General features: G+C 37.5%; 1 protein-coding gene across 1 annotated transcript in view; it reads right to left on the reverse strand.

Moving 5' to 3' along the window:
• Window positions 1-3,777: 3,777 nt before the first annotated feature.
• LOC128688406 (E3 ubiquitin-protein ligase RNF10) overlaps window positions 3,778-17,993 on the reverse strand; it is a 49,925-nt gene continuing 35,709 nt past the window's right edge. Inside the window, exons 12-14 of the mRNA XM_053776266.2 lie at window positions 17,172-17,292; window positions 11,752-11,934; window positions 3,778-4,355 (exon numbers count right to left, since the gene is read on the reverse strand). Coding sequence (XP_053632241.2) covers window positions 4,252-4,355; window positions 11,752-11,934; window positions 17,172-17,292 — 408 coding nt within the window. The 3' untranslated portion in view covers window positions 3,778-4,251. The remainder of the gene's footprint in view (window positions 4,356-11,751; window positions 11,935-17,171; window positions 17,293-17,993) is intronic.

Below are 17,993 nucleotides of genomic sequence, written 5' to 3' on the forward strand. Positions count from 1 at the left end.
CCCCAAACTTACCTACCACACCCTCTAAAAGTTTCTCCTACTTTAGCATTCAGGTCCCCTACCACAATTACTCTCTCACTTGGTTCAAAGGCTCCTATACATTCACTTAACATCTCCCAAAATCTCCTCTCCTCTGCATTCCTCTCTTCTCCAGGTGCATACACGCTTATTATGACCCACTTCTCGCATCCAACCTTTACTTTAATCCACATAATTCTTGAATTTACACATTCATATTCTCTTTTCTCCTTCCATAACTGATCATTCAACATTACTGCCACCCCTTCCTTTGCTCTAACTCTCTCAGATACTCCAGATTTAATCCCATTTATTTCCCCCCACTGAAACTCCCCTACCCCCTTCAGCTTTGTTTCGCTTAGGGCCAGGACATCCAACTTCTTTTCATTCATAACATCAGCAATCATCTGTTTCTTGTCATTTGCACTACATCCACGCACATTTAAGCATCCCAGTTTTATAAAGTTTTTCTTCTTCTCTTTTTTAGTAAATGTCTACAGGAGAAGGGGTTACTAGCCCATTGCTCCCGGCATTTTAGTCGCCTCATACGACACACATGGCTTACTGAGGAAAGATTCTTTTCCACTTCCCCATGGACAACAGAAGAAATAAAGAGGAACAAGAGCTATTTAGAAAAAGGAGAAAAACCTAGATGTATGTACATATATATATATGCATGTGCGTGTCTGTGAAGTGTGACCAAAATGTAAGTAGGAGTAGCAAGATATCCCTGTTTAAATATTATGTAAATATTATGCAGAAAATTTGGAGTGTGGAAATTAGGAAAAGGTGTGGAGTTAATAAAAGTATTAGTCAGAGGGCAGAAGAGGGGTTGTTGAGGTGGTTTGGTCATTTAGAGAGAATGGATCAAAGTAGAATGACATGGAAAGCATATAAATCTATAGGGGAAGGAAGGCGAGGTAGGGGTCGTCCTCAAAAGGGTTGGAGAGAGGGGGTAAAGGAGGTTTTGTGGGCAAGGGGCTTGGACTTCCAGCAAGCGTGCGTGAGCGTGTTAGATAGGAGTGAATGGAGACGAATGGTACTTGGGACCTGACGATCTGTTGGAGTGTGAGCAGGGTAATATTTAGTGAAGGGATTCAGGGAAACCGGTTATTTTCATATAGTCGGACTTGAGTCCTGGAAATGGGAAGTACAATGCCTGCAATTTAAAGGAGGGGTTTGGGATATTGGCAGTTTGGAGGGATATGTTGTGTATCTTTATATGTGTATGCTTCTAAACTGTTGTATTCTGAGCACCTCTGCAAAAACAGTGATAATGTGCGAGTGTGGTGAAAGTGTTGAATGATGAAAGTATTTTCTTTTTGGGGATTTTCTTTCTTTTCTGGGTCACCCTGCCTCTGTGGGAGACGGCCGACTTGTTGGAGAGAGAGAGAGAGAGAGAGAGAGAGAGAGAGAGAGAGAGAGAAAAAAAAAAAGATGGCATATGTTGAGAAAGAGAAGAAAAAAAAAATACTTTTAATATCTCTTACTTACACTGTTTAGTTTCACCTAGTCATACCTTATTTTGTAATTTTAGTCCAAGGATGGGAATAATTTAATTGGTAATAATAATTTAATAAAGACTGCACATGTGAAAAAATTCTCCCTACATACAAAATAAAGTATGTTATGTTTGATATACATATTATAAAATTAAGTACTAAACCCAAAAGGGCCATATAGCACTGCAAGGAACATGCAGAGGTTAGGAGGGAGTGAAGGGCAGAAATTTGCAAGAGTAAGGGGTACCAGCAGGTAGGGAAGAGGGAAAGAAGTAAATTAAAATCAAAGCTGTTGCAATAAGTTAGTTTCTATTAAAGTCAGTGCAGGTCTCTGTATTAGAGGTGGGACTTTCAGCAAAGACAGATTGTTGGGATCTTGGAGACATCTGAAGGGGATTCCAAGTGTGCACTGAAACAGGAAAATCTATTAAGATGTTGTGAACTGCAACCAGAGTCCTCGCAGAGAAGTGCCAGGCGTTTTTCCACGAGGTATCTGCGAGCAAGATGTGTATCACAAATATGAAGGTAGGAGAGTGCAGCCTTTCCAAACATGACAGCAGTGGGAAGATGGCCAAAAACTCAAAACATGGTTTGACAAAGTACAATTTTTTTGTGGTCCAACACAGACCACTGCTTGTGCCAGTCTTAGGTGGATTTTAACCATTACTAATGCATTACAGCCAATTACTTTTGTTTTTTAAAAATCACCAAAAGTAACACAAAAAGCACCTCATGATCCGCTAGACTATTCAGAACCCGAGTCATGTGTCACATGGAGAAGTAACACAAAAGAATTTTTGTAGTTTATTCAGCGATTCAAAGCAACAGGTGCTACTTATAGTATTGAAATAATATAAATTATATATGCCATGGTTGAAATGTAAATCATAAAAAGGTTACTTATGAAAGCAAAAATATAAATTTACACTAGTCAGAATTATGTCTGGACATTAGCCACAACAGAAGTACAGTGGACCCCCGGTATTCGATGGCATCGGTATTCGATAAATCCGGTTTTCAATGCATTTTAACGCAAAAAATTTTCCTCGGTATTCGATACAATTCGTACGAGACCTGTCCACGTGTGGCCTTAACTGCTCCATGTGTGCTAGTGTTTACAAGCCAGCCAGTGTGCGCGCATCTAAGGATACATTCGGTACATTCCATATTATCCATATTATCACTGTGTTTGGTGCTTGTTTCTGCAAAATAAGTCACCATGGGCCCCAAGAAAGCTTCTAGTGCCAACCCTTCGAGAAAAAAGTCGCTAATGACTTATGAAATGAAGAAAGAGATAATTGCAAAGTACGAAAGTGGAGTGCGTGTGTCGGAGCTGGTCAGGTTGTATAATAAACCCCAATCAACCATCTCTACTATAGTGCCCAGGAAAACAGCAATCAAGGAAGCTGTTCTTGCAAAAGCTGCAACTGTGATTACGAAACAGCGACCGCAAGTGTTAGAAAATGTTGAGAGATTGTTACTGGTGTGGATAAATGAAAAACAGATAGCAGGAGATAGCATCTCTCAAGCGATCATTTGTGAAAAGGCTAGGCAGTTGCATGACGATTTGGTAAAGAAATTGCCTGCAACTAGTGGTGATGCGAGTGAATTTAAGGCCAGCAAAGGTTGGTTTGAAAGATTTAAGAATCGTAGTGGCATACATAGTGTGATTAGGCATGGTGAGGCTGCCAGTTATGTTGTGTGACAGAAGTCCAGTGACTCAAGCTGGTCCTAGTGGCATTAAAGAAGGGAAGTAACCCCAGAAAAGGACTTGCTACCTCAAGTCCTAATGGAAGGGGATTACCCTTCGAAACACTAACACCTCTCCCCTCCTCCCATCCCATCAATCATCACCAGATCTTCATTAAAGGTAAGTGTCAATTATTTTATTGTTATTGTAATTATTCTATTGCATTAAACTTAATATTTCATGTAGTAAAATTTTTTTTTTATACTTTTGGGTGTCTTGCACAGATTAATTTGATTTCCATTATTTCTTATGAGGAAAATTGATTCGGTTTTTGATATTATCGGTATTCGACGAGCTCTCAGAAACGGATTAATATCGAATACCGGGGGTCCACTGTATTATTAATGGCATTACTAATGAAAAGGGTTAATCAAGTCTTATTTATACAAGCATAATCCTGCCAACAGAATATTTGGCAATTGGTATTTAATTTTTTTCAAATACAGTTTAAAATTGACATTTGAATTCAAAGCAGAATTTCAGCAAGGAAACTATGAAACAAGTATCTTAATACTGTCATATAATAAACCATACAAATTATTACATACTGATACTCAAATGGTATTTGGAAATTATGTTGTTTACCAAAAATACCAAGTATAATACACAAATGCAAGATACAAATGACGCAGATACAAGATGACACTAGCGCATAAAAATTAGGAACTTTAAAACATAGTAGATGCAATTATACATATGAATGGCAGCAATGTGAAACCTAACTGCAATCATTACATAAATCCAAGAGTATATATTACATAAAAAAGAAATACAGATTAACCCAACAAACTTTAAAAGGCTGTATCCATAGATGTACATGACAGCCATACAATAAAAAAAAAAAGTAGGTAGGTGCCAAGAACTTCAAAAATAATTTTACCAGTGATTATGCTAACCAGGGGAAAACTAAATACAATGTTCTAAACTATCCCATATTCACCATGGAGCCCAAACAACAATAAGGGTGTCTGTATTAAGACACTAGTTCAGTCCTCCTGACGAGAACAGAAGAACTTTCTTCTGTTGCTTCTTCTTCTTCTTCCCCTTTTTGCCTGCTTCCACAGTTGATGCTACTTCTGCCTCAGCTGTAAATAGTAAAGAGTTTTGTGATTTATAAAGCACTAACAATAAAAATCTGTTCGCTTTATGCTGGTAATGCTTAAGTTCTAAACAGTACTCAATGCAGTGGAGGAGTGAAATACACGATACGGTAGGACCCCGTTTTACAGCAATTCGCATTACAGCGTTCCACTAATGTCTGGAAACTTCCAAAAATTTCAAGCATTTTAAAGGGTGTGTAAAGGGAGATAGTTGAAAGTGAATAAAGATAAGAGAAAGGTGATGAGGGTATCAAACAATTTAGATAAAGAAAAATTGGATATCACACTGGAGGAAGAGTATGGAAGAAGTTAATGTTCTCAGATATTTGGGAGCTGACCTGTCAGTGGATGGGTTTATGAAGGTGGTGGTAAACCATAGAATTGATGAAGCAAAAAAGGCGAGTGGTGCGTTGATGTATCTATGGAGACAAAGAACATTATTTATAGACACAAAGAAGGGAATTTATTAGAGTACAATGGTACCAACACTCTTATATGGGAGTGAAGCATGGGTTGCAAGTGCTGCAGCGAGGAGGTGGCTGTAGGCAATGTGTGGTGTAGATATTATGCAGAGAATTCGTAGTGTGGAAATTAGGTGGTGTGGAGTTACTAAAAGTATTAGTCAGAGGGTTGAAGAGGGGCTGTTGAGGTGGTTTGGTCATTTAGAGAAAATGGATCAAAGTAGAATGACATGGAGAGCACATAAATCTGTAGGGAAAGAAAGGCGGAGTAGGGGTCATCCTCGAAAAGGCTGGAGGGAGGGGGTAAAGGAGGTTACGTGGGCAAGGGGCTTGGACTTCCAGCAAGCATGTGCGAGCGTGTTAGATAGGAGTGAATGGAGAATGGTTTTTGGGACCTGACAAGCTGTTGGAGGGTGAGCAGGATAACATTTTTTGAAGGGATTCAGGGAAACCGGTTAGCCAGACTTGAGTCCTGGAAATGGGAAGTACGTACAATGCCTGCACTTTAAAGGAGGGGTTTGGGATACTGGCAGTTTGGAGGGACTTCTGAACTGTCATATCCGAGCACCTCCACAAAGACAGTGATTATATACGAGTGAGGTGAAAGTGTTGAATAATGATTAAAGTATTTTCTCTTTTGGGGGATTTTTTTTCTTTTTGGGTTACCCTGCCTCAGTGGGAAACGATTGAAGTGTTAAAAAAAAAAAAATGCAATAATAATCACTGACGCACATTAACCCTTTCACTGTTGAGAGCCCTGATCTCAGTGTCGAAAAATATTCGGAAAAAAAAAAATCATTTTTTCTTATATGATAAATAATCTTTCTGTAGGTAATAAAAAGTATGAAATTTGATGGAAAATTGACAAAATTATGCCACTGTGAATTTTGTGGCATCAGCAATATTGATGCATCGGCAATTTTTACCGAGTCCTATTTTAGGCCAATTACATTGTTCCAGTCAACCAAATTCTTAGCTACTTCACTAGTATGCCTTCCATTTTATCGACTGAGCACAAGAAACTGCCCAATCAATATTTCAACTACCCAATAGTAATCAGAAATTTTTAATATGGCCAATTTCACACAAATTTCAAAATATTCTAATTTCAAAATAGGGTCTAGAATAAACAATGCAGGCATTCCTGGCACTTAACCCTTTGACTGTCACGACCCCAAAGTCTGAAGTCTCTCTCTGTGTTGCAAAATATTTTGGGAGGAGAAGAGAAAAAAAAAAATTATGAAATGATAGAGAATCTTTTCCCAACGGTAATGACATCAGAAGTATGCAAAATGATGGTAACGACACTAAAAGCTCACTATCTACGTTCTTGCGAAGTTAGCGAGTGTAGGCAGCGATCTTGGCAATATATACGCGTCAGCGATTTCGCCCACACTAAGCCCTATTTTCGGCCAATTCTGCTGTTCCAGTCTGCCAAACTCTCAGCTATTTCTTTAGAACTCTATTTGTTATATCGACTAAGTACAAGAAACTGTCTATTTACTAATTTCAACTACCCAATAAAGTGGTCAGAAATTGGTAATTTGGCCAATTTCATGCAAATTAAAAAAGATGCCAATTTCAAAATAAGATCTAGAATAAACAATGCAGACATTCCTGGCACTAAAATAACACTGTCTGTTCATTCATCAGGTCTCCAGGCCCCTTTTATATTACTCTTGCTATTTTAAATTTTATTCACAAAAAAAAAAAAAAAAAAAAAAAAAAAAAAAAAAAAAAAAAAAAAAAAAAAAAAATTACTGTTATGCAGACTACTGCATAATTGTGAAAATGGTATAAATAATATCAGTGCATTTGTGAAAGAATATCAGATTTGCCAGTTGATGAGTATTGGACGCACGGGGTGATTTGTTTACTCTTGAACATCAGCAAAACTCAAACATTTCCGCTACTTTGAGCTCAATTTCAAGGTCCTTGAAGGTCTCCATTTCTGTAATATGTCTTCCATTCTATCACATGAGACAAAGAAAACGAAAATACAACCATAAATAATATACGAAAATACACCTCAAATTTGGCGTTTTAATCCAAAATCACTCGTTTTTTTCTCATTATGCACAGCGTGCTGCAGGATTTTTTTTTATTATACCGAGCGCACTGACCAAATAGACCCATTTTCTCATATGTGGGCCTACCAGCTTTCTCCCGCTTGGATTTGAAGCCACTAGAATTTTGACATATTAATACATCAAACACTGGCTTGCAAGATGTATATATACGGCTGAAACAGTCAAAGGGTTAAATGACATTTCCTCTGTTCATTAGTTATGTTTCCAGGCTTTACACATGAATGCCAGTTTTGATTTTTTTATTCACGCCAAAAAAAATAATTTGCTGTTATGCAATATTGTAATAATTGTATAAATGATGTCAGCGCATTCATGAACGCATATTGGATGCATGATGTGATTTGTTTACTCTTGAACACCAGCAAAAAATTTAACATTTCCACTATTTTTAGCTTAATTTTAAGCTATTGTCAGTCCTAAAATCAATCAAAATCATCTCTATTTATGTAGTATATCTTCCATTCTATCAAATGAGACCAAGAAACTGGGAATACAACCATAAAAACCATATGAAGATACACCACGAAGTTGCAGTTTTAAACCAAAAACACGGTTTGTTTTTTCCTTCATTAACCCTTTGACTGTTTTCGACGTATAAATACGTCTTACGAGCCAATGTTTCTGACGTATATATACTCAATAATTCTAGCGGCTTCAAATCAAGCGGGAGAAAGCTGGTAGGCCCACATGAGAGAATGGGTCTGTGTGGTCAGTGTGCACCACATAAAAAAAAATCCTGCAGCACACATTGCGTAATGAGAAAAAAAAAACACTGATCGTTTTTTTTGGAATAAAACGCCGACTTTGAGGTGTATTTTCGTATAGTGTTTATCGTTGTATTCGCATTTTCATGGTCTTAGGTGATAAAATGGAAAACATATTACAGAAATAGAGATGATTTTCATTACTTTGATGAAAACGACCTTGAAACTGAGCTCAAAGTAGCGGAAATGTTTGATTTTTACCAATGTTCAGGAGTAAATAAATCACACCACACGTCCAATACACGTCAACTGGGGAGTCTAATATTCTTTCACTAGTACACTGATATTATTTATACCATTTTTACAATAACGCAGTAGTCTGCATAACAGTAAATTTTATATTTTTTTGTATGAATAAACAATCAAAATAGAAAGCAGTAATAATATAAGAGGGGCCTAGAGATGTGACTAATGAACAGAGGATATGTTATTTTAGTGCCACGAATGTCTACCTTGTTTATTCTGGACCCTATTTTGAAATTGGCATCTTTTTTAGTTTGCGTGAAATTGGCCAAATTGCCAATTTCTGACCACCATATTGGGTAGTCCAAATTAGTAAATGGGAGGTTTCTTGTACTCAGTTGATAGATAAAATGGAGTTCTAAAGAAATAGCTATGAGTTTGGTCAACTGGAACAATGGAATTGGCTGAAAATAGGGCTCAGTCAGCAAAATCGCCGATACACATATGTCGCCGAGACCGCTAACTTCGCGGGAGCATAATTCCACGAGTTTTCGACCAAATTTCGAACTTTTGATGTCATTACCATCGGGAAAAGATTCTCTATCATTTCCTAAGAAAAAATCTTTTTTTTTTTTTTTAAAAATTGAGCGACATAGAATGACAGTTTCAGAAAGGGGCCTGAAACAGTCAAAGGGTTAAGCAATGCGTGCTGCAGGATTTCTTTTTATATGGTGCATACTTACCACACAGACCCATTCTCTCATATCTAAGCCCAAATTTACTGCTCACAGCTTATCCGAGCGAGCTGAGTTCATGGCGTTGTACTATGGCACTGACCCTGGCTTCAAAGCCATAGAGCTACAGCACGGATCCTGAAAGGGTTTAAGGAGGGGGGTTGGGATATTGGCTGTTTGGAGTGACATCTAAATTGTCACACCTAGGCACCTCTGCAAAGACAGTGATTATGCATGATTGATGGTGAAAGAGGTTCTTCCATTTTTAGGTCACCCTGCCTCAGTGGGAGACTGTCAACATGTTGAAAAAAATTTATCACAAACAAAATGAACCCAAATCTGAAATATAATTTAAGCAGACTTAATTTTATTCTACTCAGTTTCTAAGACAGAATGATGAGGAACAAAGCAAATTTGTAGCAATGACTACTACAGAATCTTGTGCTACATGCATCATACAAGGTTTAATGCATTTTTTATCTAATAATGTAAAAAATAATTTAATATACGCAAAATATATTTTAGCCTTGCATTACAACTGCATCAAGAACATTTTGGTTTATTAGGCATCTCTGAAGGGGGACCTTTATGTGGATGCCCGAATATTTTATTGTTCCTTTATTTTATTTTGTTTATAAACTGATAACACCTCACTTGAGTGGATTGAGATTTTAAATGCTTGTGTGGGGACCAGATTCTCAGAATCAAGTGCAGGTACCCTAATGACTAAAGTAAGTAAACTTATTAAAACTTGTAATGTGTTGCATAACATCCAAAACCCTCAGTGGCATAGCTTAAAAGGTTCAAAAACAGTGCCTCTTAATTTGATGGTAATGGAGAGTGAAATTCAAATGTGTAGGTGCAGATTTGACCCTTTTGTGTAAAACCGAGATTTTGATTACCGTTTTACCATTACATTAAAAATATACGAGTCCTCCCATTCTGAATGGCTCCAGCATTTATCGACTGATCCATCTTACAGACAGGATAATACCGATTCAGATTAGCTTGTGTGAGCAAGTTTATCCATGCAATAAAAATTTCTTTTAAACTTGGAATCTTTGGAATTTTTTATCAAATTGGACTCTTAAAAACCACTTATAGTTTAAATTTGCTGAGTCAAGTGAACCCTTATATGAATTTCTCAATACTTTACCCAATTAGCTTCTAATTTCAAACCCTGGTCAACTATTACCAGGTAAATATTCACTGAGCACTGTGTGAGAAGGTGCATTCTGCTCAATTTTATAGAAACCATTTACAAAATTCATTTCAGCAAGATCCCCTTTTGATTGGCACCATAATTTCAGGTGTCAGCAAATTATTAATTTATTCTTATTGCATTGAGTGCATGTGCACACACACACTTACATTTTATTTTTTATCACAATGGCCATCTCCCACCAAGGTAATATGACTTTAAATAGAAATATTCACCATCGTTTACTCTCACCACTATATTTCAGAGGTCCCCAAACTGCAAAATCACCACCCCCTCCTTCAGAGTGCAGGCACTGTGCTTCCCACCTCCAGGACTCCAGTCTGGAGGTGGTAACATCTGTGAATCCCTTCACAAATGTTGCCTTGCTCACACACCAAGAGCTTGTCAAGTCCTAGAACTTCAAACACGTACATTTATCATGGTGGTGTTTCAAGATTATCCCACTGCTTTCTCATTTATTTACTATGCTATCCACTTTAATATCAACTACTAACATATTCAACATTTATGTAAGTACACCTAGAGTAAATGAATGACTTAACAGAACAGCAGTGTGCAGCTACAGAGTAAGTTATCAGCTACTAATCATCTTTTACAGGCTTTTAGCTATTTTTCTATATTTACAAACATGACTGTGTCATGATTGAAAAACTGCAGCAATTTTTCACACACAAACATCCTGTAAGGTCATGTCTTAATACACGGTCTACGGTACCTATATTGGAAGATTTACAGTAAGAGTTCTCAACGGATGACACTCGTGCAAATTCTAGTGTCTACAAATGATAGTGCTATGATTTAAATCTTTGTCTACCAGATGTGGAGATGAGGAAAAGGACAGGGGCAAGTACTGTACCTTGTGGAACAAAGCTTTTCACTATGGCAACCTCTTGACTTAACCCTTTACATTCTGTATTAATATTGGTAGAATTACTGACAATATGTTAAGTAAAAGGACAAATGCAACTACTGTAACGGCCGTTACATTAGTTGCATTACTAACGTAATGGCCGTTACGGCTTGACAAAGCTCCTGGAGAGCTAAACGCTGCCGCGATAAAATGTCACATTAGTTGCATTTATGTCCTTTTACTTTTTGTAAGTTGGAAAGTTAAAAATCCATTTGCCCACTTTTCCAGTTATTCCTCTTGCATGCATTTTGTGTGCTGGTGTAACAGCACACAAAATGCACTTGTTAAAGGCTTTTGCAAAGAACATATGATACATCTGCATTTGTCCTCCAGTGCATTCAAGACAAATAGCAGGAGCAACTTGCTCAAAACCCAGGCTGCCCAGGGTTGTGCAATTTTTGGAATCTAAATGGTTAGCAATCTTGCTTCTTAAAACCCTCTCAAAGATTTTTATGTTAATGTTAGTGAAATGGAACTTTATCCATTGTTTTTAAAGTGCAGGCATTGTACAGTGATCATATCTAATATAATACAGTCTAACCCAGTTAGTGATAACCTTATGAAATAATAACTAATAAGAAGAAATTTGAGCATGGGAAAGCCATCAAGCCAACAGATGGATAATTTAATCTATTAGCAAATAGCATACCAGCAAAAATATTGGATAATCATACTCTGCAAATGTGAAAGCCAGCAAATTTGTAATACCAACCATAAATACAGTAATAAATTATCTAAGTATTAACCAAATGTAGATCTTTAACCCTTAAATGGTCCAAACGTATATATACGTTTTTTCAACATCTGAAAGTATGTAAAAAAATGTAATCTTTTTTTTTTGTTTTACATGTGAAAACGTGTAAAAAAAACTTTTATCTACTTATTTTTTTTTTTGTTATATTTGAAAATATGTAAAAAAAGTAGATCTACTTTTGTAGCACTACGAATTTGAACGTCGATCTGTTTGGACCGTTTAAGGGTTAAATAGGAAAATATTTCAACTAAACCATTATTCACCTGCAGATTTCTTTGCTGCAGCATCCATAGCCCTGGCCACAGCATCACTAAAAGCATGCTTAAATTCTGGCACTGCTAAACACTCTTCCTCATCACTGCAGTTACCAGGATTTGTAGAAGCTTCACCCTGCAGATTTGCTCGTTTTCCTTCCCAAGGTCTGCTGCTTATGCCAGAAGAGCAACCTGTAAATGCAATGAATAAAGTTAAAAAAAAAAAAAAAAAAAAAAAAAAAAAAAAAAAAAAAAAAAAAAAAAAAAACAATGAATATAGGTAAAATAAACTTCTCAGCCTACACGTAACTTCCTAAATAATCCTTTGTTTCAAAATATACCAATAAAATTATAATACGTACACTAAAAAAAATGAGTTCACTTGGTTTAGATTTTACTGAAAGCAAGCATTATTTTGTGTGCAAGTTTAAAGGCAGTTAGAAAAGTATAATGGATGGTGCATTAAGTCTTGATGAGGAAGATTCAGTCATTACCCCTTTCATTGGGTTGTGACGTGGACGTAGATTTATGTGCACATTATAGCACCCTCAAACATGAGGCAAGCACCAAATTTTGGGCTAGACGTGAAAGAACGGGTCTGTGTGGTGGGTGTATGCAATACAAAAAACAATCCTGCTTTACACACTGCATGATGGGAATAGTTCCTCTGACCTTGTGTTTGGTTAAAATAGCAACTTTAGGACATTTTCAGGGGGTTTTGTGGTTTTAGTGTGTGTTTCTTGGTGCCAATTAATAGATCATAAGATATACTAGTGAAATAAAAAACTTTTGACTGGTTTCAGACAAAGTGGCCTGAAAAAGACTTCCAAATAACAGAAATGGTCAATGAATGATTTTCCCTGGGTTGGGGCTGTCTCCCCACCCTCCATCTTATTTTCTGGGTTTTTACTAGATCTGCTTCAATTATAGTAGCACCTTGGTACTCTTAACTACTCCCAATTTGAACAATTCAGTATTCGAACACGTTGTTCAGTAAAAGAATTCGCCTGGTAGTCGACCATTTGCTTGGCACTCGACACTTGCTTTAGTGGCTGGAAGGCCCCAGTGTTTGTTTTGGACTGTTTTTAAACTGGAATTTGTTTAAAAGTATAAAACTGGCCAAATTATAGACTTCTGGGCATTTCTAGGTAGTTCTGAATAGATGAATGGCATTTTCTTGCTTTCAGCGAATAGTATTGAATGCATACTAGTGAAATTGGCACAAACAAGGTCATTTTGAGCAATAGAATTGGCCTAAAATAATCCTCAAAGTGGATAAAATCACTGTTGAATGAAGCTTTTCCTGACCTCCAACTTCAAGCTTTCATTATTCAAATTTTGCATTTTTTCTGGTGTCATTACCATAAGAAAAAGTTATCTACGATACAATTTTTTAATGGGCTTCCAATTTAGGGGGTGTCGAGAGTGAAAGGAGTTAAAAGAGTGACAAGGCCTGCACAAGTAAATAGTACAGTGGTACCTCGGGATGCGAACTTATTTCGTTCCAGAAGGCTGTTCGAGTGCTGATACAGAACGAATGTTCTCATAAGGAATAACATAAACATGATTAATCCATTTCAGACCCCCCCCAAAATACACTTACAAAAGCACTTGCATAATAACACTCACGTAAGTGTTCGCATTTTGAGCTGTTCGTATCCCGAGGTACCACTGTATTTATGTAAAAGCACAGGCATTTACCTTTGCTTTACCCATGACTGGTTTAAGGTTTCTGGTACCCTCACAACTCAGCCTGAGGCCAATTTTCACTGCTGACCTCCAGGTCAACCAAACTGCTAATGTTAGTGACTTGTAGGCTCTCACAGCCATCACAATCCAGTTTAATATCATTTATTGTTAAAATTTTGGAAGGAAAAGACTAAGTATATTTACACAAATGACCCGCACATAGAAGAGAGGAAGGAGCTTACGACGACGTTTCGTTCCGACTTCGACCATTTACAAAGTCACACTAATGAAAAGTAGAGTTAGGCTTGCCGACTAACAATGCTCTTTTCTGTCACGTCAGAGATCACAGCCATCCTAATGAGTGGTCTTCTGCTAAAACTGTCTTCCCTACTTCCAACTTTAACAGTTGCCATCTGGTTGAATCCTCCCTAATACATAACTTTCCTTGTATGAATCTTAATCCTGGCTTCGTCTCTGTAGATGCCTTCCTCTCCCACTACATTATAAAATGCTCCAAACTTCAGAACACCTGTGACTTAACCTGATTCCTCCTCTTTCTTCTTCTCCCTCTTCCCCTTTCCTTTTTCTCTTCTGGGTTGTCTTTCTTTCCTCTGCCTTGTGTTTCTGTTCCTTCTTTATTTTATTATTCCCCCCCCCCCACCTCTGTGTTCTCACTCTCCCTCTGTGGGCACCTAGCTCCCTTGCAGTGCTCCCCTTTTGTATTTGACTGGCTCCTCCTCCTTACTTCCTCACTACTACTTCCTTCCACCTCTGCTCCTACCACCACTACTACTACTACCACTTCCTGCTTATATATACCCATCCTGCTCTACTTCTCATTAGTGTGACTTTGTAAATGGTCCAAGCCGGACCGAAACATCGTCGTAAGCTCCTCTCTTCTATGTGCGGGTTATTTGTGTATCGTTCCAGTCATGGTATTGTGCCTTTTTTTTGTTATCTAAGTATATTTATTTTAACCCTTTCAGGGTTTCAGACGTACTAGTACGGCTTACGCACCCGGGTCCATGACGTACTAGTACGCCTAAATTCTAGCGCCCTCAAATCTAATGAGAGAAAGCTGGTAGGCCTACATATAAAAGAATGGGTCTATGTGGTCAGTGTGCGCAGTATAAAAAAATTCCTGCAGCACATAGTGCGTAACAAGAAAAAAACTTTGACCGTGTTTTTGGATTAAAACAGCGACTTTGCACTGTATTTTCGTATGGTATTTATTGTTGTATTCTAGTTTTCCTGGTCTCATTTTATAGAATGGAAGACATATTACAGAAATTGAGATGATTTTGACTGGTTTTACAATGAAAAGTACCTGGAAATTGAGCTCAAATTAGCAAAAAATGTTCGATTTTTACCAAAGTTCAAAAGTAAGCAAATTATGCTAAGCATCCGATACACGTCAACTGGCGAGTCTAATATTCTTTCACAAGTGCGCCGATATTATTTATACCATTTCTACACTAATGCAGTAGTCTGCATAACAGTAAATCTTCTATTTTTTGTGAGAATAAAATTTCAAAGTGGAAAGCAAAAGAATGTAAGAGGGGCGTGGGGAAGCGACTAATGAACAGAGGAAATGTTATTTTAGTGCCAGGAATGTCCTTCTTGTGTATTCTGGACCATATTTGGAAATTGGCATCTTTTGAAATTTGTGTGAAATTGGCAAAATTGCTAAATTCTGACCACTGTATTAGTTGAAATTGGTAAATGGGTGGTTTCTTGTACTCATTCAATAGAAAAAAATGGAGTTCTAGTGAAATAGCTATGACTTTTGTCGACTAGTACACTGGAATTAGCTGAAAACAGGGCTCAAAGTGGGCAAAATCACCGATGCGTAAACATCGTTGAGACCGCTAACTTCACGAGAGCATAATTCCGTAAGTTTTCCATCAAATTTCATACTTTTGGTGTCATTATGCTCGGGAGAAGATTCTCTATCTTTTCATAAGATTTTTTTTTTTTTTTTGAAATTTGGGCCACCCTGAGAACAAGTCTCAGAGGGCCTGGGGACCCTGAAAGGGTTAATGAAAAAAAAGTGGAAATTAAAAAAAATCTGCTTGGTCATGTGATTATATTAAATATACCATGCAGAGGAAATAGACATAAAATGAGTAAAAATGAAGGTGCTTGATAACTTCTCATCCAAGCAATTCTTAACCCTTTCAGGGTCTGTGCCGTAGTACTATAGCTTTGAAGCCAGGGTCCATACTGTAGTACTACGTGATGAGCTCGGCTCACTCAGATAAGGTGTGAGCAGCGAGTTTAGGACTAAAGATGATAGAATGGGTCGATGCAGTAAGTGTGCACTATATAAAAAATCTTGCAGCACACAGTGCATAATGAGGAAAACAACTGTGACTGTTTATTTAAAACGGCAACTTTGCGGTGTATTTTTGTATGGTTTTCATGGTTGTATTCTTAGTTTCTTGGTCTCATTTATAGAATGGAAGATATATTACAGAAACAGATATGATTTTGATGGTTCTGAGAACTCAAAATAGCTTGAAATTGAGTTCAAAGTAGTGGAGATATTCAATTTTTGCCGATGTTCAAGAGCAAACAAATCACGTCACACATCCAATACATATCAACTGGTGGGTCTAATGTGTGTTCACAAATGCGTTGATATTATTTATACAATTATTACAATATTGCATAACAAATCTATTTTTTTTGTGCGAATAAAAAATCAAAATGGAATTCATATGCAAGGCTTGGGAATGTAACTAATGAGCAGATGAAATGTTATTTTAGTGCCAGGAAAGCCTGCATGGTTTATTCTGGACCCTATTTTGAAATTGGAATATTTTGAAACGTGTCAAATTTTGGCAAAATTGCCAATTTCTGATCACTTCATTGGGTAGTTTAAATAGTTGATTCAGCTGTTTTTTGTGCTCCATCGATAAAACAGAAGGCATACTAGCAAAATAGCTAAGAATTTTGTCAACTGGTATAATGCAATTGGCTTCAAATAGGAGTCAAAGCAAGTATAAATCACAGATCCGTAAATATCACTGACACAGCAAAATTTGTGACGGAGTAATTTCATCAAATTTCATACTTTTTGCTTTATCATCTTCAGAAAAAGATTCTCTACCACTTCATAAGAAAAAATAAACTTTTTGGGGAAAATTCTTGGACCCTTTGGACAAGTTGCAGATCAGGGGTCTGGACCCTGAAAGGGTTAAACCTATTATGCAGAACTTTGTGATGAAATGGTATAGAATCCACATTAAATTCTGAAATAACTTACCTCACCTAGGTAGTAGGTTGGTAAACAGCAACCGTCCAGGGAGGTACTACCGTCCTGCCAAGTGAGTGTACAACGAAAACCTGTAATCGTTTTACATGATGGTAGGATTGCTGGTGTCTTTTGTCTGTCTCATAAACGTGAAAGATTTCAGGTTATGTCTTGCTACTTCTACTTGCACTTAGGTCACACTACACTTACATGTACAAGCATATATATACACACCCCTCTGGGTATTCTTCTATTTTCTTTCTAGTTCTTGTTTATTTCCTCTTATCTCCATAGGGAAGTGGAACAGAATTCTTCCTCCGTAAGCCATGCGTGTTGTAAGAGGCGACTAAAATGCCGGGAGCAAGGGGCTAGTAACCCCTTCTCCCATATAAATTACTAAATTTAAAAGAGAAACTTTCGTTTTTCTTTTTGGGCCACCCTGCCTTGGTGGGATACGGCCGGTGTGTTGAAAGAAAGAACTTGCCTCCGTTTCCTTTTGATGTTGATCTTGTGAGAGGCCCTCCAAGCGTTGGCCACACTCCTCCTGTTATACTAGTAGGTTCATTTTGGGAATGCTGAACCCGCACTTTACCTTCTCTAATCATCTGGACAAAAAATAAAAAAATCTCCAAGTAATTAAGACACCGAGTTCTGAAATTAAAATTAGTATTTCAATCTCACACTGAAGCACTCTCCACCAGACTAAATGGTGAGAGCTTTATACAATATGTTAGGCCTATCATCTTGAGAAACCACAGTATGAGTGGGGCTCAAACTCACAGCAAGAAAGTCTTAAAAACCCAGGTCAGCACATGACTTGCATTTGTGATCATAGTGGGACTCACAGTAACCTCCCTATGGCGAATGAACATACAGTTGGATGACTTATTGTAGCCAGCTGCCCCAGTGGCTTACACACTGGCCTTAAGTTTTAAGACATTTGTTGCGAGTGTGAGCCCCACCCATACTGCGTTTTGTTCGGAATCTTTTTATTATGATTTCATGACCCATCATCTTGAGGTATGTAGCACCAGTATGAAACCCACACCTGACGAAACTAATTAAACTGGAGAATGCAAAAGTAAGCAACAAGATTAGTTCCAGAGGCAAGGGGTATGAGTTACAACAAGAGGTTTGAGGAAATGAACCTAACAACCCTGGAGGACAGAAGGACCAGGGAAGAAAGTATAACGTACAAAATACTTGGAGGAATTGATAGGACAGGGACAGGTTGAGAGGCAAAGCACAGCTGAAGTTAAAAAACACAGACAAGTCATAGGGATGTCAGGAAGTATTTCTTCAGTTT

The sequence above is a fragment of the Cherax quadricarinatus genome, chromosome 19, assembly GCF_038502225.1.
Source record: "Cherax quadricarinatus isolate ZL_2023a chromosome 19, ASM3850222v1, whole genome shotgun sequence".
Lineage (NCBI taxonomy): Eukaryota > Metazoa > Arthropoda > Malacostraca > Decapoda > Parastacidae > Cherax > Cherax quadricarinatus.